The 20,418-nt window shown below is 43.2% G+C and overlaps 1 protein-coding gene and 1 long non-coding RNA gene across 2 annotated transcripts; one reads left to right on the top strand and one right to left on the bottom strand.

Annotated features, from left to right (window-relative positions):
* Window positions 1–489: 489 nt before the first annotated feature.
* LOC115727378 lies at window positions 490–1,257 on the bottom strand. Its single transcript, XM_048279706.1, has 2 exons — window positions 1,033–1,257; window positions 490–987 (listed from the first exon to the last, which is right to left on the bottom strand). The coding sequence occupies exons 1-2, from the start codon at window positions 1,255–1,257 to the stop codon at window positions 490–492; spliced, it is 723 nt and encodes a 240-aa protein (XP_048135663.1).
* A 5,607-nt stretch (window positions 1,258–6,864) lies between these two features.
* LOC125315044 lies at window positions 6,865–8,630 on the top strand. Its single transcript, XR_007198415.1, has 4 exons — window positions 6,865–6,976; window positions 7,608–7,686; window positions 8,419–8,508; window positions 8,575–8,630. It is a non-coding gene; the product is annotated as an uncharacterized LOC125315044 (long non-coding RNA).
* Window positions 8,631–20,418: the final 11,788 nt, after the last annotated feature.

The following is a 20,418-nucleotide window of genomic DNA, read 5'->3' as shown; positions in this document are numbered from 1 at the left end:
AATCAACCTAGACAGTCTAACAAATCGATTCGCAACAAAAGAATGTGTAGCACCAAGGTCAAACAAAGCATAAGCTATGTTATTCTGTAGAAGGACCGTATCGGTGACGGTCGGCGAATCCTTCGCCTCATCCCGTGTGACAGAAAACACTCGTCCTTGCGCCCGAGGTCCGTTACGGTAATTTGGTGGCGCAATCCTTCCAACTTGGCCTCCCAGCAGCCTAGCTTGTTGCCCCTACGGGCGGTCTCTCACCAGATGGCCCCGCTGGCCACATCCAAAGCAAACTCCACGCATCGAACACAGAGTAGACTCATGCCTCTTATTACACGGGCGGCGGACATCGTCTCGATAAGGCATTGGCTTGCTGATCGCTCCTCGACGATTAGGCGAAACGTTGAATCGATTTCCTTGCCGCTTATCAAATCTATTCAAAGGCGCGAACCGCGATCCGGAAGCGGCGGCCCTTTCGATCAGATCCTGCTCTACCATCTACGCTCTCTCATAGAGGTCGTTGTAATCCTTCGGGTTAAATGGTATCAACACAATTCTGATTTCGGGTTTCAGCCCCTCTCTGAACCTTCTTGCCCTATCCACGGGGTCTTCAACCGGTTTCGGAGCATACTTAGATAGTTTAGCAAATTTGGCTTCATACTGATCAACTGTCATCCGATTTTGATGCAAGCGAAAGAACTTAGCCATCTTTTGTTCTCTCGCGGTGTCGGAGAAGCATTTTCCATTAAAAGCCTCCACGAAGGCATCCCACATTGGGACCATACCCTCGGGAAATACTATGTCCTTCGAAGCTCTCCACCATGTACTTGCATTTCCTTGCAACCGGTACATGGCCAGGATGACCTTATCCTCATTGGTACACCTTAATAGGTCAAAGGCTTTCTCCAACTCCTCGATCCATGAAGTGGCGGCTTCGGGATCTCCGCTCCTAGAGAACTTGGGCGGTTTCAGCTTGAGAAATTGCTCTACCGGTCTCTAAGCCGGGTGCCCATCATTCACGGTTCCAGAGGGCTGATTCACAGGTGGGGCTCCGGTGGCGGCGGCGGCAACAAGATTCTGATTCTTCACTTGCTGCCCCATAAGGTCTCCAATAGCTCCCAGAGCTTGCACAATCCCAACCATAGTCGGCTCTTGCCCAACCGGCTCGGCGGTGCGCGGCGCTCTATCTTCCTCCAAGATTTCACCTATCGGCCCGACAGGCCTAGTCCGAGGTCCTCGGGGTGCTCGTTTACCGTGTTCGCTCATTTCGCAAGCAAATTACGAAGTCCCGCATGCCCCATAGCAAGCGTGGTTAGAAGGTGGCCCCACAACTCAAAGCTCGGGAATCAACAATCACATGCATAATGATTATTAACCCACTCACTATCTCAATTTTTATCGCTTCTTATCACTCCCGGCTAATGACCGGATGGATCGGGCTGACCTTGCTCTGATACTACCTTGGGGTGGGAATGTCACGCCACGACTCTCGAGCTCGCGACATCCCTACCTTACCCGCTTCAGGTCATGAATGATAGCGTCCCGGGTAAGCTATCGGCCTACGAAATTACGGCACATGCGGAACGTGCAACTCCTAAACAATAAGATTAGTAGGGATAGTTCGGTAGAAAAATTAACACAATCAATTCACAAAACGACTTCGTTCAACAACCTTTGGGGCGGCTCACTAGGACCACAAAAAGACACGGGGTTAGACAAGGTTAATCCCTCATCTACTCCCAAAAATCCTACCACGGTTTTGACGGTTCAACGTCTACGGCTTCCGTCACTGCACGAAAAATGTTAGCCACGATGGGGTGAGAAATTAATCTCGAGTGAGCCAAAGCCTAAGCCCGGTTAGGACGTTGATTTGCTCAGACATCCTAATAAACAATCACAACAATACGGAGCAGATATTTCAATCACATGCAAGCTTACCCTCCAGGCCACACGTAATGCAATGTAGACTCGATTCAACAGTCAACCAATCAAATCAATTCAACCCATTGCAAAGTATCACAACACTTGCGTGCATAGGACACCACACGTAGTTCATTTATTATCAGATCCGACCCGTAGGTCCATCACACTAGTCTGTTGGTGCTCTCCTGGCAGGATCGGGCATCGTCCCTTACTTCCGGTGATGGCTTTTGATAGTCCATGTGACTCCATTTGACCAACCGGAAGACAATGATTGTCGACACGGCACGGAGCTAACGGGAATCCTTAAAAGGCTTCGACCCATCACAAGCTGCGACCGTCAAACGTACATCCGAAAGACAATGAATGACGCGCAACCAGTAACTGGAAGAAAATGATTGTCGGGACCAATTGATCAGAAGACAATGATTGTCGGAATTATCCCATTATGTGACCACTCGGGCACTTCGACAACCAGCTAGTTCATTTCTTGGATTTAGGTCGAATGTTCATACTCACATGTTCAAATACTTGACCCAAGGCGGTTTTCGTGCAAAAATATGCAATTTTATCTCATACGTGGTCACATGAATGCGCAATTTAAATCTATTGACAGACCAAGCAATTTGAGGCGATTAACATCTAATCGGACCCCCACGGCAATCAACAGCCAAATTGGCACTCACAACCAACAATTCAATAATTCAATTAATCAATTGCAGCCGATCGATTATTAATCACAATTTCAATTCCGATTGTGCACTCGTCTCTAACCTATTACTCACTCGCGATCAATCAAGTCAATCAATTCAAATCAATCAATCTTATCTAATTAGGCATAGAATTCTAACTAATTAAACTAACTTAACCAATTAGGGCCATTAAACTTAAACCAAGTTTCTAACCTAAATTGGCCCTAATCGAGCTACCTAAACACCTAATAATCTAATTAACTAGTCCGAACGTAATTAGCGGCCTAACCAAGAGTTAGGGGCTAACTCACAAATTTAATAGCTCGGGCGGTCTCAACTCGAGCGGCGGCGGTGACACGAACTCGGCCCGGCCCGCGGCGTTTATTGGCGACCCGCCATCTAACTTGAACTTCGGGCTTCAACTTGGTCCGGGACGGCCCAAAAGACTTGGCGACACTTCGGGAAGGTGGCACGAGGCTCGAGGGTGGCGGACGGTGGCGGCTGGCGGTGAACAATGGCGGAATAGTGACCGGCGGAGGAAAACAGGGGAAAACGGGGCTGATTTGTGGGCCTACCTAAACACCTAATAATCTAATTAACTAGTCTGAACGTAATTAGCGGCCAACCAAGAGTATGGGCTAACTCACAAATTTAATAGCTCGGGCGGCCTCAACTCGAGGCGGCGCACGAACTCAGGCCCGGCCCGCGGCGTTTATTCACCCGCGATCTAACTAACCGGGCTCAACTTGGTCCGGACGCCCAAAAACTCCCAGAAGGTGGCACGGCTCGAGGGTGGCGAGTGGCGGCCGGGGAACAATGGCGAACGGTGGCAGAAAACGGGGAAAACGGGGCTGATTTGTGGGGATTCGAGTGGTCCAAGGTTGGGGAAAAGCTTGGCCAAGGTTTGGGGGTCTTCGGGGCGGCCGAAGGTGGCGGCGGCAGCACCGAGCGCCGGAGGTGGCGAGCGACGGCGCGTGGGGGGAGACCAATATAGGGAAGCTCGGATCAAAGCAGGGGAGGTTGTTCCGGGGTGGTTCACGCCCTCTACTAGTGGCGGGTGGTTCCACTAGCCCCAAGGGACAACAGAGGGGTGTGGGTGGTTGTTGGTGGCGGTCGGCGACTGGCAGATTTGGGTGGAGGCGGGTGGAACAGAGGCGGTGGCCGAGCGACGCAAAAACAGGGTAGACGGCTTCCACCGGTTGTTCACGATGGTTCTGCGACTTGGCAGGTTGTCGGAGGTCATGGTGGTGGCTAGAGGGTCGAGGGGTGAGGGAGTGATAGCTGGTGGTTGCCGAGCGGGGATGAGGGCGATGGAGCAGCTGCGGTAGCTCGGGCACTTCCTGTGTCTGAAATAGAGCAAGGGATGTCGGGGCTTCTATGGGCTGCTCGTGGCGGCGAATGGCGGTCGGGATGGTGGTGGTGGCGGCGAGCAGTGGCAGACGGAGGTTAGGGGTGGCTTTCGGACAAAAATCACGGAGGAAGAAGGAAGATGGTGGTCTCGGTTCAGCTATGGGAGGGGTGTCTCGCGAAGAAAAGGGGAGGGCGCGAGAGAGAGAGAGAGAGGGAGAGAGTTGGTGAGTTGACTGGTGGGTGGGGGAATTGACTTGTGGGCCCCACCCATCAAGTCATCCATAAAGAATTTTGTCCTCTTGTGAATAATTGGAGGGCAAAACGGACTTTCAATAAATCAGGTTTGATTGGATTTTTGGCTCAACTCCTTGGGAATAAAATCTGGATTTTTACGAGCTAGGTTCGGTCCGGAAAAAGGCTAGGCGTGAGGATTAAAAACCCTAAGCCATGGCGACTGAGATTTCGAGATCCAATCTAAATTGAACGACATTTCGGGATTAGTCCAAATTCGTCACTTTCGTCCTTTCGATCCAAAATTTGCACCGACTAAAATTCAATTTTTTCCCCTTTTTATTCAATTTGGGTAAATTACAAAATTCGAATTTCTCGGGCGTCACATGAGCAAATAAATTTTTTCACTCTAACGAAAAAAAGAATAAAACTTTTCACTCGCGTTGCAAGCAAAAAAGTTACCACCATGTGATGACCACTATTGGCATAGGTCATGCCACTGCCATTAACATCCCCATGTTAATTTTTAGGAGAAAAACTCGAAGCAAATTGATGGATGGAAAGGGAGAGATTTCTCAAATTCTATTTAGATAAGTGTATTGTAAGTGCTAAAACTTGTCGGGAAAGCATAATTGAGTCCTAATAGTTTTAAAAAGTGCAATGAAGTCCAAAAACTTATCACAAAAATGCAATTGAATCTTAAAACTTTCTAAAAGTGCAATTAAATTCTAAACCTTATCAAGTCCTAAAACTTGTTAAGTTAGTGCAATCAAATCCTAAAACTTATTAATATTGTTTATTTGAAAAGTTGGAGAGAATTAATGTAAGTACTTGATTGCATCAACTTGATAAGTTTTACGACTCAATTGTTAACATATTTTATTACTTTGAAACGAAATTGAAGCTGGTCGACTCTGTGGTCTTTTGTACATTTTGTTTGGCTTTGAAATGAACGAAACGTATTCTATCTTTTAAATATATTTCACATCCCACTCTCTCTCTTTCTTTATTTTTTTTTATAATTTATGTAATATAACTACATCATCTATTTGATAATTTCAAAAGGCGAATGCTCAAAATGGAATGGATAATATTGTGTTAAGTACTTCTTGGCATTTCAGTCTCTCTCCCTCCCTTACTTTTTAACCAAGATTTCGGTCCAGTTAGGCCAAGAGGGTCGAGAAGGCCAAGACCCATTGAATATTGGGACAGTCATGGATGACACTAAATGATGGGGCTCAATCTTCACTTATAAAATCAACCCGAGTTTGAAGTCATTTAATTAATTCCATTGGATCGGGCACTTTTATGTGAAAGAAAATGCAATGGAATGCCTAACATCTTAATTGATTCAATTATGTCCTAAAATTTATGTTGAAAAAGCACATTTCAAGGATGTAGTGTAGATTCGCCAACAAAGAAAAAAAAGAATGTAGTGGTGCAATTTTTAAGTGACGATCGAACAATTTGATGTAAAAGTTTTAACCGACTCTCTGACAATTTTGTTGTTGCGGTTCTGATATGGCTTTAAGATGAACCATATGCTCCTATTTTTCACTTTTTTTTTCTTTCTAATTTTCTATTATATTTCATACATGATTTGAAGATTAAAGTATTTATTATTTTAAAAGAAATTGAAAATGGTCGACATTGTGGTCCATTGTGCATTTTGATTTGCCTTTAAAATGAACCAAGCGTATTGTCTCTTTTAAATATATTTCGCATCCTACTCCCTCTCTTTGATAATTTTGGTAATATAACCACATCATCTAATTGATAATGTCAAAAGGCGAATTCTCAAAATGGAATGAATAGGATTGTGTTGAGTACTTCTTGGCATTTGAGTTTCTCTTCGTCCCTTTCTATTAATCCGATCCAGTCAGGAAGGCCAAGACCCACTGAATATTGGTGCAATCGACGGGTGAAAGTAAGTGGCCTTAGCCATGATCTCTTATTCCGCCCAAGCCTATCTTCGCTTATCATGTACTCTTATTCAGATGGGCTTAGTTTGAGATAAACCGAAGCCGTAGTTGGATTGTACTTTGCGTAGAGGAATTTGCTCGATGATCTTGTTCTGTTGTTCAATCATTCAAACTAGTGTTTTATCTTTGCATGTTCAATGCGGACTGTTGATGCTTTAGCTGTGATTCTCATTACCTGACTTTGATTAGTTTTTCACTCCTGTGTCGCATTATCATCATTTGTCTCGATTCGTTGAACACTTTACTTTGCCTCATATTTGTGCACATTCCACTTGGTTTAGTTTGGGGTAGGTCTCAGACGTCAACAATTTGCACATGGCCGGTAACTTCTTAAGTGTGATCATGTTGATGCATGTCATTAACAGTTGATGTTTTCATGTCCTTATTGATGATAGGAGAATTTCTTGTCGTCAGAATTATTTGAATGATGAATTTGCTTTGCCAAAAGTGTGCTTTGAATTGACTAGATATTGAAAGTAGACTCAAAGAGCTTTCCAACCACAGCTCTTGTTCCATTCTTCTAACAAGCCAAATGAACGAAAGATATTAATTGACTTCGATCTAGCATAACCTCGACCGTGGTGCTAAAAGAGAAGCAAATATAAAGTTAACTCTGATTTAGCATGGGAGTATCTGGTTGCCAAGAGGCTGGAACTTCTAATTAGCCGAAACTCTCATCTTTTCCTGGGGATTGATTATGTCATTCACTGCTTTCAGCCTATTGAAGAAAGAATGCAGACCGCATGGGAACAAGGAAAACTTGTTCTGCTTCAAAACTTGGATCCAACTTATGCCTCATCTGAAGTTGAGGTAATTCCACACATGCAAAATTGGAATAATCTTTTGTTGAGTTTTGTTTGCAATAGTCATAATTCCTGTCACCTGAGAAACTTCTCTGGCTGGCTAAGCAATTAGCATCCTTAACATTCTAAAATCTTTTGCTAGCAACACGAAAAAACTATGAAAATATTTTTCTGCCTTTGCTGGAGCTTGACAAAGTAAACAGGTTCCAATTTGAACAGTTCTGAAATGCTGTTATTAATGAGGAAATAAGGCACTTTTTAGCTCACTTTCGATGTTTCAACCGTCAAGGACTAGCACTTTCTTTGTCAAAATGGAGCTCTAAACTAATTTAGTTCGTCAATTTGTTACGTTTCGTAGCTTAATACTGGTATGAGGTGTCCTACATTCCTACATATCATTCAAGGGTTCCCCAATATGCATCTAGGAATTCGACATCTGCATACATTTAAGGTTCATTGCCATGATAACCTCGTTTTTTAAGCACGTGGTTTAGCTAGTGGAACAATTTTAGGGAGTAATACTCATTGGGTAACTTTCATCCTTTTAAGGATGGATCAAAGCCTGCTCTCCCAGTGATTTTCTTTGTCTGGATATTTTTCACTGCAGTGCGTCCCTACAATAGTGCTATAATTGACAGGATATAATTTGACAAGGCTTCAAGGAGAAATGCTCAGCCAAAATGTTTCCGTAGACTCCATCTTGTAGCCCTCACTATGGTAAGAAAAGTCGAGAAATACCTGATTTCGTTGTACCATTTATCACTTGCAATCTAAGTGCCTGAGCCCATCACTCGAAAGATATTATCCGCTTTGGACAAACAGTCCTCGCGGTTTTGTTCCTCCAGGGGAGGCCCACACTGGGCTCGAAAAACGTGTCTTGCAAGTTAATATGGATCCATTGCTATATAAACTAGCCCAAGACTCCCCTCCTAAGCAATATGGGACAAAGGATGTCACATCGGCTCTCTGAGATGTTGCTTTAATGCGATCTTGAAGATTGGAATTTCCTGCCACTCTTGTTAAGGGCATTTCTCAGTTAACTTTTTTACGTTTACTGGTTGCTTAATCAAAATCTTGCAGCTCACAAACTTCCACTTTATTTAGTCCGAAACACCTAAAACTTTCATGATATATGAAATTTAATACTTAAGACTCATGCCTTTCAATCGGTTCATACTATATTGATTCGAACGAAAGGCTTTGGTGTGATGACCCCTTGTTAAGAGAGTGGTTTCCCTTTGTTTATGAAACCCTACGCTCGATTGTATCAAAATGAAGTGAGAAAATACCTTCCATAAGGCCTTATATCAATTGTAGTTGTATTATACTCCTATCCATTAGGTTATTGTAATTTCTTCAGTTTTGGATGGTAAATGCGAATTTCTTCTGGTATTGATGCTTGCTTCATGCGCATGCTTATTCTTGACAATGTGAATTGTTGTGACATAGGTCAAGCTTTGGTGATATTCGAAACAGAAGAAGCAGCAAGAGAGCCATAAGAAAACTAGGTGATGGATGCTTGGTGCTACCTGATGGAAGGTATGTGCAAGAATTTGGAATTTTCGAAGATGCCATATCATATGAAAGGACCATATGTATATTTAGTTGAACCTTTCCAACCTCTTGTCGGCTGCGTCCAGACTCCTTGCTCTCCTGGCCATTTTGTAATTGGTAATCCAAGGCATCCACAGACTCCGGACATAGTCGGTTCTCTCTTCCTCCATTTATCAAGTTCCTGACTAGGCAGAGTTCGACCTACAAGACTTGTCATATCCTGTTTACGTTTTCTTTGAACAGTTTTACCTTTTCTTACATTTGTGGCTCTTTGCCCTTTATGTCAAGCAGGAAGAAGTTGTATATACTTCAGAGCCCAACGACATAGAATATGATATGGCGATGGAAGTGGCGTTCGCTGCAACAAAATATATGATTATGTGTGGGAAAAGTTACATGAGATTAGTATTTTCCAACTTACATGAGGTTAGTGTACCTGAATACAACTGTTTTCCCGTGCATCCTACCAAGCATGCGTTATGCTGCTAAATTTTTTGTTTTCCTTTGCTTTAGCTACAAGGGGCGGAATTGAGAGAGGTCGAGGCAAGGTTGAAGTCCCAGTGAATTGTTCTACGGCGTTTGGCACCTGAATAAGTGCAAAGGGACTCATATAAAGACCCTTGTGACCATTTTCAGTTTGCCCTTTCATTTGAAAGGGACGGTTTCTACCGAATAATGTGCCTTTTGTTGTTGGTTCTAGACGTATGGATTGATGCCCCACCATCTGTTTGCACTAATTATCTTATTCACGGATAACTTATCCCAACCAATGGTATAACATACAATGTGCTCAAGCAACAAATCTGCTAATTTTTTCTCTTTTACTTCAATTCTGCTAGCCAGAGCTTTCTACTTGGAGGCCTTTCTCTTGCTCAAGAATGACCTAAGAAGTACCACAGGTTACTTTTGTATCTTTCCACTCATTGAAGCCTTAAGTGCCCCCAATCAGTCTAACTTTGGTGACTTATAATCAGTCTATCCATTGGATTTTCCCCTTTAAGCGTTTGATTTACTATGTTTTACGTAAAAATCATTACAAGATACACTCGAGTGACAGGTTTACAACGTGGATTGATAAAAGCTCCTTTACATGGTGTCCGAATCGGTTAGTTTTCGAGTGTTGTGGCTTTTACTATGTTGCTTTTCAAGTGTTGTCAAAAGATCGAAGCGCGTTGCTATAAGCAAGATTCGTCCTGACAGGATCTCCATGCAAGCGAAAACTCTCAATGATTATAAGTCTCGCTAAGAACATCCAACTTCGGCCATACAATGATTATTGCACTTCGGTAATAGATGCGGAGTTCAATTTAACGTCATTTTTCCATTGCTTTTCAATCAGGGTTGTTTTCTCTAAACTCTTCAAAGCAGTTAATTTAAAAAATGTCACGACACCAACCCTAATAAAAACACTGATAGTAATGAATTAATAGGATATCAACGGGGATCCAGATTGCTTGATATTAGGATTTCCATGATATACGTGACATTACTCAAATCAGGCTGTCTAAATGAAAATGGATGGTTTGATTTGAGCCACATTTGGGATTCAAAATTTTTCAAATCCCAAAAAGATTCCCGCCCACATTTTTTCCCTCCCTTTCAACACATGACGTACTCAAATCAAGCCGTCCGTTTTAAATTAGATGGCCTGATTTGAGTAATATCATGCATGTCACGGCAATCTCAATGTTAAGCGATCTAAATCCATGTCATTTGGATTTTCATGAGACTGAATATGTTTGGAACATTCTTTTTTCGTGAGACACGGTTGGGGTCCTCTTGGTCATCTTTGAATTTGCCCCCATCTAAGGAATCCCCTCGCCCATAAATAAGGGACCAACCCGGGACCAAACCCAAATAAGAAGATTCCGCGTTCCCCCTCATCATATCAAACCATAGAGAGAGACAACAAAGAAAATGGTAGGAATCATCCACAAGATCAAAGAGACCTTCCACATGGGACGAGGAGGCCACAAGCAGAACGAGCACAAGAAGGATGAGCACAAGGAAGGCCTCACTGACAAGATCAAGGATCAGCTTCACGGCGCTGGAGGAGCGAGACAAAGATGGAAATCTATATTCTGATCGAGGTGCAAACGAGGAGGACGGAGTCAAGAGCATGTTCTTGGTGATCAAGGTGCAGACGGGGAATGAGACTTTCGTGGAGGGCTTTGTGTCAACCCCAAAATTCCGAAAATTTCGGTTTGGTTCAGTCCGATTAGAGTATTTTTTGCGGCTCTACGAATAAACGAGTCGTTATGAATGGTTTATTAAAGCACAATTTGGGCCGTTGAAGAACGTAGTTGCTTCTTGGTCCCCATTGACCGAGCCAACAGAACTCATTTTACCATTTCGGACGCATGATTGCAACAAGAAGACGAGAATACTAAAGATCAGACGTCGACTGATTTGATTGCCTCTTCATTCATCGGAATATTCAGAAGAGTCCCTATCTATAAAGGTCATCTTAAAAAAAAAAACTTTCAAGTATCTAGCATGCTAAAGAATGGAAAACTATAGGTTAATATATCTCCACTATAATTGAGCAAAAAAGCAACAAAGAGACACGTACATAACACATCGTCCGACTTCTTGAAGAACAAAGTGTAGCCCTTACCTTAGCAGTAGATATCACTTATCTCCTCATCTGTAAAGGGATTTATCGGAACCGAATCAAACGATCACACTGAAAATTAAGAAAAATTGGAATGACGCACGAGATTACTTAGGTTCAACCCAAGATTAGGGCTACGTCCTGCAAAGAGATTCAACTATATTTTTTCCGGTTTACAGCCAATTCAACTCATACAATGATAAAACCGAGCAAAATATATATGCCCCAAAAACGGGCTAAAAGCCTAAAATCTCTTAATTCTAACCATACGTGCCAGCTTAATAAAAGCCCAAACCCGTAGAGGTTTCGGGAGCCGCTGCCCCCGAACCCCCGCCCACCGACCGGGCAGCAGGACACCTGTGTCGGGGGCGCTGCCCCCGAACCCCCGCATCCCGGGCGCAGGGATCACATGTCATTGAGTAACACTTCGGTTTCTCTAAGCTCACGTGGGCGTACCCGGTGTGAGAAACAATGGTCCCCAAAGTATTCGCCAACTCCAACATTTTCCCACTTGGTGGATACTTCGCGCAAATGAAAGCCCTTCCAATATCATTCTTCTTTAATCCAATCGCAGCAGAGCACCATTCAAACTTCACACCCGTGACGGCTTTAGTAAGGAAGTCCGAACTATTTTCTACCGTGTCGACCTTTACAAGTCGAACCTCATTCTTCTCCACTTTTTCTCTAATGAAATGATATTGAATATCAATGTGCTTTGTGCGTGAATGAAATGCTGGATTCCTGGCTAAATAAATAGCCCCTTGATTATCACATTTCACATCTACAGCATCTTGCTCAAAACCAAGCTCCGAGCACAACCGCCGTAACTATACGGCCTCTTTTCCAGCATGAGTAAGAGCCATATACTCAGCCTACGTAAAAGAAAGCACTACCACGCTTTGCCTCCTACTCATCCAACTCACCGCAGCACCAAATAATGTGAAAACAAACCGTTAGTGGACTGTCTACTATCAATATCTCCACCCCAATCAGCATCTACATGGCCTACGATATCAAGCATATTTCCATTCCCTGTACCTTCGTAACACAAAGAAAAATTTCAAACTTTCACGAAGATACCTGAAAACTCTTTTGATCGCATTCCAATGTTCTCTACCCGGGTTAGACATGTATCAGCTCAAGACTCCCAATGCTTGGGTTATATCCAGACGCATGCACACCGTAGCATACATCAAGCTACCCACTGCACTTGCGTATGGAACTCGGGCCATCTCTTCAGCTTCTTCATCCGTTTTAGGACATTACTTCGCAAATAACTTGGTCCCTAAAGGTATAGAGGTACCAACAGGCTTGCAGTCTATCATATTGAATTTCTTCAAAATTTCTTTGATGTATTTCTCCTGCCCTAGCCACGACTTCCGTTTCTCACGGTCCCTCCTAATCTGCATGCCCAAAATAAAATTTGCAAGCCCTAAGTCTTTCATTTCAAACTTTTTAGCCAACAAACTCTTCACGGACTTCACCATCTTCACGCAATTCCCGATCAACAACATATCATCCACATATAGTGTGAGAATGACAAACCGATTGCCCGTCCTCTTCACATAAACACAATGGTCAGAATTTGAACGCACAAAATCAAGTTGGAGCATGTATGTATCAAACTTCCGGTACCACATCCTCGGTGATTGCTTTAGCCCATATAATGACTTTTTCAGTTTGCACACCAGATTCTCCTTTCCTTTAACTTCAAAACCTTCCGGTTGCTTCATATATATCCTCTCCTCCAAGTCCCCATGAAAGAAAGCTGTTTTTACATCCATCTGTTCCACCTCAAGATCGTATGCAGCTGCAATGCATAGAACAAACCGTATCGAGGTCAATTTTGCCACGGGAGAAAAGATCTCGTCATAGTCAACTCCCTCGATCCGAGAATACCCCCCGGCTACGAACCCGGCCTTGTACTTCTCCACGGTTCCATCCGGCTTCAGTTTTCGCTTGAATACCCATTTGCACCCAATTGCCTTTCTATCCTTAGGCAATTTACACAGGTTCCATGTCTCGTTATGATCAAGCGACCGCATCTCATCTATCATTGCGAACTCCCACCGATTCGCGTCATCTCCGGATCTCGCCTCTTTCACAGAACTAGGATCATCTCCGGTAATGCTTAAAGCATGATACGTACTCAAAGCACTAAGGGAGTATCGAAATGGTACCTTTCTTTCCCGCGTTGATCTCCCGAAAGCCGACATGCTATACGTATCCGAGTCTTCATCCGAATCTACATCCTCGACTTCATTAACCAAGTCCCCTTGCTCCGATTCAGAATCAGATTCTACTAGCGTGCTTTGTGAAACCATCTCTATATTTCAGCTTTAGGACTTTCTTCAAGCACTATCACTTTCTTGGGCTCCTCCCCTTTACGTGTGCCAACTTGGGATTGTAATTCACGAAAGACGACATCCCCGCTGTAGACTATGGTCTTTGATTACGGATTCCACAGCTTATAGCCCTTGACCCCTTCCTTGTATCCAACAAATATGTTTTTCTCGGACTTATTGTCAAGCTTATCCCGTTTCTCCTTGGGTACATGAACATATGCATCACACCCGAACACCCGAACATGTGACAGATTCGGCTTCTTCCCAAATCTTGCCTCATATGGTGTACGATCCTTCACCGATGAGATCGGTGACCGGTTCTTCAAATAACAGGTCGTGACTACGGTTTACGCCCAAAATTCTGGCTCCAAACCCGCCCAACTCGGAATACATCTCGCCTTTTCTATGAGTGACCAATTTAACCTTTGGGCCACCCCATTCTATTAAGGCATATATGGAGTCGTCTTCCGCCTTGCAATACCATTATCCACACAAAATTGCTCGAACTTATCCGAACAGAATTCACCTCCGTTATCCGTACGAAGGATCTTGATCTTCTTGCCCAATTGATTTTCAACCAAGGCTTTAAATTCACAAAATTTCTCAAATACATCTGATTTACTCTTAATAAAATAAATCCAACTATATCTCGAAAAATCATCTATGAATGATACATAGTACCTGGATCCTCCAATAGATGGAGTCGGAGTAGGTCCAAAAACGTCACTGTGAATCAACTCGAGAACCTCAATTGCTCTCGTACCGGTGTGTTGGAAGCTAACTCGGTTACGTTTTCCATGGAGACAGTGTTCACAGAATCCATAGAGCATTTTGGAACTCCTTCTACCATCTGACTCGAAGCTAAGGTAGACAGTCCCTTTTCACCGATGTGCCCTAACATATGATGCCACAACATGGACATATCATATCCATCTTCCTTGGCCTTTTCAGAAACAAACCCGCTACCAATAGTCATTATTTCCCCGAGCAGCTTGTATAGTGTCTCGTAACGGACTCCTCGTGCAATTACAATAGAACCTCGAGTCATCTTGCACGAATCCTTATCATAGCGAAAAGTAACCCCCGAATCAGCCATCGTACCGATCGATAACAGATTTCTACTCATCAAGGGTATGTGCATCACGTCCGGAATAGTCTTCATGGTGTCATTACTCATCCTCGGCTTCACCTTGCCACGTCCGACAATTTGAACTGTAGTATCATCTCCGAGCATGATATCCCCACCATTATATTGCTCATATTCACAAAATCGGTGTCTATGAGGCGTCATGTGATATGAAGCACCGGTATCGATCAACCGGATATCATTGTCTGATTGCGCCATACATGCAGCAGCCAAATACATATCTCCTGCATCGACCTCCTTTTTACCCGAGGATGATTCAGCTTCTTTCTTAAAACCTGGCTTGTTTTTACGGTCTCGCTTCACATGGCCCCATTCTTCACATCTCCAGCATGTACCCTCCTCTCCCTACTCTTCGATCGCCCGCGAGATTTGGACTCGGACCCTTTCCGATTCAGAGTCTTCTCTACTGGCCTTCCCCTAGCCGTTAATGCCTCTTTACCGGAATTTTCCGATCCCTTTCTTCATGTCTCCTCCGATAACAAAGCAGAATACACATTTTCATATGATAATTCCTTATCCCCACCACCGATCACCACAATCAAGTTATCCCGTGAATCCGACGGTGAACAAAGCAGTGTTATCGCTTTATCATCATCCTCAAACTTAACACTGATTGATACGAGTTGACTAATCACCGTGTTAAAGCTATACGAATGTGCGAAAAACAAGTCGCCCTCATGCATCCGAAGATTATACAGCTTTTTTCTAAAAAATAACTTATTAACCAACGACTTACTTTGATACAACGACTCCGGTTTCTGCCACAAATCCTTGGCTGTAGGTTCGCTCATCACGTTCGTCAGAATCGAGTCCGTGAAACAAAGCTGAATCAAACCCTTTGCTTTCCGATCAATCCGATCCCGATCTTTAATCTCCTTTGGATCCGCCCTTTTGGAAGACGTCTCGTCATCCTTCCCCACTTCCTTGCACGATTCCCTTATCACGACACTAGGTTTCGCAGCAACAAGCCTTTCTGTTTCAATTGCCGACCAAAGATCTCGATCGCAAAGTAGATCCTCCATCTTCATCTTCCACAGATCGAACCGCGTCCCATCGAATTTTTCGATCTCAATCCGTGACCCTCCTGTCATCTCCGATAAACCCTAATCTCCGGAACACAAGGCTCTGATACCAATTGAAGGGATTTATCGGAACCGAATCAGACGATTATACGGAGAATCAAGAAAAATTGGAATAACGCACGAGATTACCCGGGTTCACCCCAAGATTAGGGCTACGTCCCGCAAAGAGATTTTACTATATTTTTTTCGGTTTACAACCAATTCAACTCATACAATGATAAAACCGAGCAAAATATATATGCCCCAAAAATGGGCTAAAAGCCTAAAATCTCTTAATTCTAACCAATCGGGCCAGCTTAAATAAAAGCTCAAACCCGTAAAGGTTTCGAGAGGCGCTGCCCCCGAACCCCCACCCGCTAACCGAGCAATGGGACACCCGTGTCGGGGGCGCTGCCCTCGAACCCCCGCATCCCCGGCGCAGGGGTCATATGTCGTTGGGTAACACTTCGCTTTCCCTAAGCTCACGTGGGCGTATCCCGTGTGAGAAACAAGGGTCCCCGAAGTATTCGCCAACTCCAACAATCCGAGAGTCGAGAAGAGACTTGAGTATGAGATCCCAAAATAAACTCCTTGCTGTCATACAAAGATCAATCTCCACGGTTGTTCATTCATCCCTACCATTAAAATAGAACTTGCAAAACAAGGAATGAAAGTCGGGGATAGAGCTCAATAGCAATTTTAACTAGAGGTGTCAATATCGGTCTTTGACCCATATTTTAACCCACTTTTCTCCTTTTGTATCAAATATGGATTATATAAATTTACAAAATGGGTTAACTATGGGTTTAGGATTATAAAGCTTATTCAAATATGGGTTCTAACTCAACCCATTTTTTACTCATTTTCGACTCGTAACCTATGGCTTCGCAAGGCTATTTTTATTCACTTGTAAAATGCCGCCCACCGAATGCCCGCCTCTGCGACCTCCAGCTACCACTACCCGCCGTAGCCGCCTCTCGCTTGCCTCCGCTCCCCGCCCGCTGCCCACTTGCCATAGCATCCGTGGCCCGCCCTCCTTAGCTCGCATGACTCGACCCTCTTCGAACAAGAAATGTCAATCAAGTCGATGAAGATGGTTCATTCCTACCCTATTTTTCATACGAATGGTTTTCTTCTGTCTTTCTTTTCTCAATGATTTTAAGAACTCCATTGTTTCATTCTTTCATTTTCTGATAACGATGGCATCAAGAGAGCTGCAGAAGCTGTTGTTGTTGATCCATGTGATGCCACGCTGGTGGTGGGAGAACTCACTTTGGAGCTCGGGGTCAGAAATGGGCTGGAGAGGATCGGAGAGCTTGACCTTCTTGGAGGAGCGCTGGTAGGGGTTGCACTTGCTGTTTTACGAGTTGTGGCGGTCATTACGCTCCATGGGAGAAGGCGCTTGACTCGGTGTGCCGGAAGGAGTGGTGGAGTGCTTGTTGCGAACATCTAGGGTTAAAAAGTGGGAGACTATGTGATTCTTCTTGCAGAGCTCGGAGGAGAGAGGTTAAATTCAAATCATGAAGTTGTTAGTGATGAAAAAAATAACCGGTCAAATAGGATCGCATCCCACGGTGGCGACAATGGGCGGCGGCAGGCGGGTGGACAGCGGCGGGCGGACGAGCGAGAGGGCCACCCGGGCGGGGCGGCGGTGGTGGGCTATGTCAACGACGGTGGGCGATAGTGGGTGGCAGGTGGCGGCGGTGAGCTTGCGGTGGAGGGCAATGCCAATGACGATGGGCACCGGCGGCAACTTACAAAACAATTTTTATATTTTTTAATTTTATAAAATAAATATTTCATGATTTGGTCAAATATATAACTATTTAAATAATATGGGTCGGGTCGGGTATGAATCGGGTATAGATTGGGTTGGATGTGGTTCATAAAATTTGTACTGTATGAAAATGGGTTAAAACGGGGTTAAATGAGTCAATATGGGTCGGTCCATATTTGACCCCGACCCACCCATTTGACACCTATAATTTTAACCATGGGAAGTCCACATAGCCTCTATTTTAGGATCTCATGAGTAGTTGCACTAAAAGCAAAAGAAAAGAACGTACATAAACCGGAGAAAAACCTAATATTTTTTCAAAAACATAACACGGCAGGTAAAATTTATCGAAGAGCTCCCCATGGTTAAAACTGCTATTGAGGTCTATCCCCTACCTATTTTATGGTAGGGATGAATGAACAACTGTGGAGATTGGTCTTTGATTGAGTGCAAGGAGTTATTTTTGAGATCTCGTACTCAAGTCTCTTCAGACCCTCATATGAGGAGACAAGTGACATCTACTGCTAAGGTAAGGGCTACACTCTATTCTTCAAGAAGTCGGACGATGGGTTATTTGTTTCTTTTGTTCTTTTTTGCTCAATTATAGTGGAGACATATCAATCTATAGTTTTTTTTCTTTTCTAATATGATAAATCTATTGCATTTGTGTCAATTCAATCATAAATCTTTCAATTTGACGTATTGGGTTTTAAACTTTTTGATGAATTGTTAATTGAGTTCTATTGTCGGGAAATCGGTGATGTGGACGCCGGTCGTCCTACGTGGCATGACCAACGCTGTCGTGAATAATTTTAATGATATTTCTTTTAAATTATCTTATTTTTAATTTTCTTTGCTCTTTTTTTTTTCTTTGTGCCCAATGAGTGTCTTTGGCGACCTTCGCCTACCGCAAAGGCCTCGCCTAGATTGGGCAAAGGCTACCTAGCCATATTTGAGCAAGGCCATGAGAGCTATCTTGCTAGATCCAGGGGAGGCCTCCCGTCGGCCACAAAGGCCACGGGCAAGGCGGCCCTCCCCCAAGTCTAGCCGAGCCTTCGTGCGCTCACTCATGATTGGAGGTAAGGGTGGTCGGTGACCCTCACTATTGCTACCCCAATTGCAAATAATAATAATAATAATAGAAGCAAAGAGAAAAATAAATATTTAATATTTAAAAACAAAAATAAAAATTCAATTTTTATTTAGAAAAAAATACAAAAATTATCTACAATAGCACTGGTCGTGCCATGTAGAATGTTTGGCATCCACATCATCGATTTTCAACCAACATTAGCCAGAAGGGCTAATTGAAAACCCTCAAGAGGTTTAGGATTCAATTGGTCAAATTGAAAAGTTTATGAATGAGCTGATACAAGATCGATAGGTTGATGACTTTTTGGTAATGCCCCCGAAGTTCTCCTTTATGGTTAGAGAATTCATAACCCTCAAGGAATTAGCTAATATTGGTTTGAGATGTTATTTTTGTTGATCACTTAGGGTATTTATTGATAAGACATGAAGATTTCTAGGACTTCAACTTATCATGTGCAATGAACTTATCAAGGAGCATCTCGTTTGGATAATGCAACTTTGCTTTCAAATCCGGTTTGATCGGGAAGTGATAAAATTAGTAAGTGATGCATCGAAGGAGTTGATTTTGCATCTTTCTTTCCTCGAATGAAAGAAAAGTAACAGGCTTAAGCGAAGTTTGAGATTTCAGCAAATTGGGCACAATATTTAAAGGGCTTAAGTACACTACAAGTGCCAAAACTTGTGTACGGCGCTCACTTCAGTACTAAAACTTTCAAAACGATCACTTAAGTGCTAAAATTTTTGAAAAACGATCACTACAGTGCCAAAAGTTTCAAAACGATCACTTAAGTGCCAACTTTTTTTAAAAACGATCATTTAAGTGCCAATTTTTTAAAAAAACGATCACTTTAGTGTAAACTCTACCAAGCCACGTCAACTCAAATATTAATTAAAAAAGCACGTGTCGGATTTTCCGTAAGCCACGTCAGCTGAAATTGAAGTTGGCACTCAAGTAATCGTTTTTTAAAAAAGTTAGCACTTAAGTGATCGTTTTGAAACTTTTGACACTAAAGTGAGCGCCGTACACAAGTTTTGGCACTTCTAGTGTTCTTTGGCCGTATTTAAAGTATAATGGTAGACATTATTTGGAGTAATGCTAAATGTATTGAGATTAGCGCATGAAATCAAATTATTAGGGGATGTAAATGAACTTTAACCAGGTGTAATGAGTAAACAAGTCTCATTCAAGCCTCCAACAGGGGATGCAGATAAGTTGTCCTGATTTATATACAAATCTCATTCTCAATCAAGAGATAGTTCTACTTATCCATCTCATTTTGGTGATCAACCACACAGAAGAAGTTCAACCTGACGCCACAACTGTTCGTCCTCCAGTGCTGCCCGCTTAGCCACTTAAAAGCCACTACCGACTCGTTATCATATCCATCGTCGTCGTCCTCAGATAAACTAGCCATCTTCGCCCAGATTGTCAATTCCCCACCTCATAGTAATACGTCAGTTCCCTCCCGCTCCGCGCATCGGCTGCCACAGAGAAGTCGACGGGCTCTAACCGGCTGCTGAGGTTGCGTCCTCCATATCTGGAGGCTCATTCCCTCCACTCCATATCTAGAGGCATCGAGACTTGGATTGGTCCCCCTCAACAACCAGGTGGTTGCCGTCGCCCCTTGATGTGTCTAGAATTACAATAAGTCGGGCAGATGACACAATCTCGCAATGGCTATAGGGACTGAGCACATTAATGGAGACAATTGATATGTATCCTAAATAAACTACAACATAATGCTTAATAAATCAATCTTCCATGAAAAGATGAATTTATAAATCCTTCATGGGATCTGTTTGTTTCACGAAAAATATTTTTCAAAAAAATGTTTTTCAAATCTTCCGACGTTTGGTAC

Source organism: Rhodamnia argentea, chromosome 5, assembly GCF_020921035.1.
Source record: "Rhodamnia argentea isolate NSW1041297 chromosome 5, ASM2092103v1, whole genome shotgun sequence".
Classification (NCBI taxonomy): domain Eukaryota; kingdom Viridiplantae; phylum Streptophyta; class Magnoliopsida; order Myrtales; family Myrtaceae; genus Rhodamnia; species Rhodamnia argentea.
The sequence above is the reverse complement of the archived record's forward strand: the minus strand, read 5'-3'. Positions and strand labels throughout refer to the sequence as shown.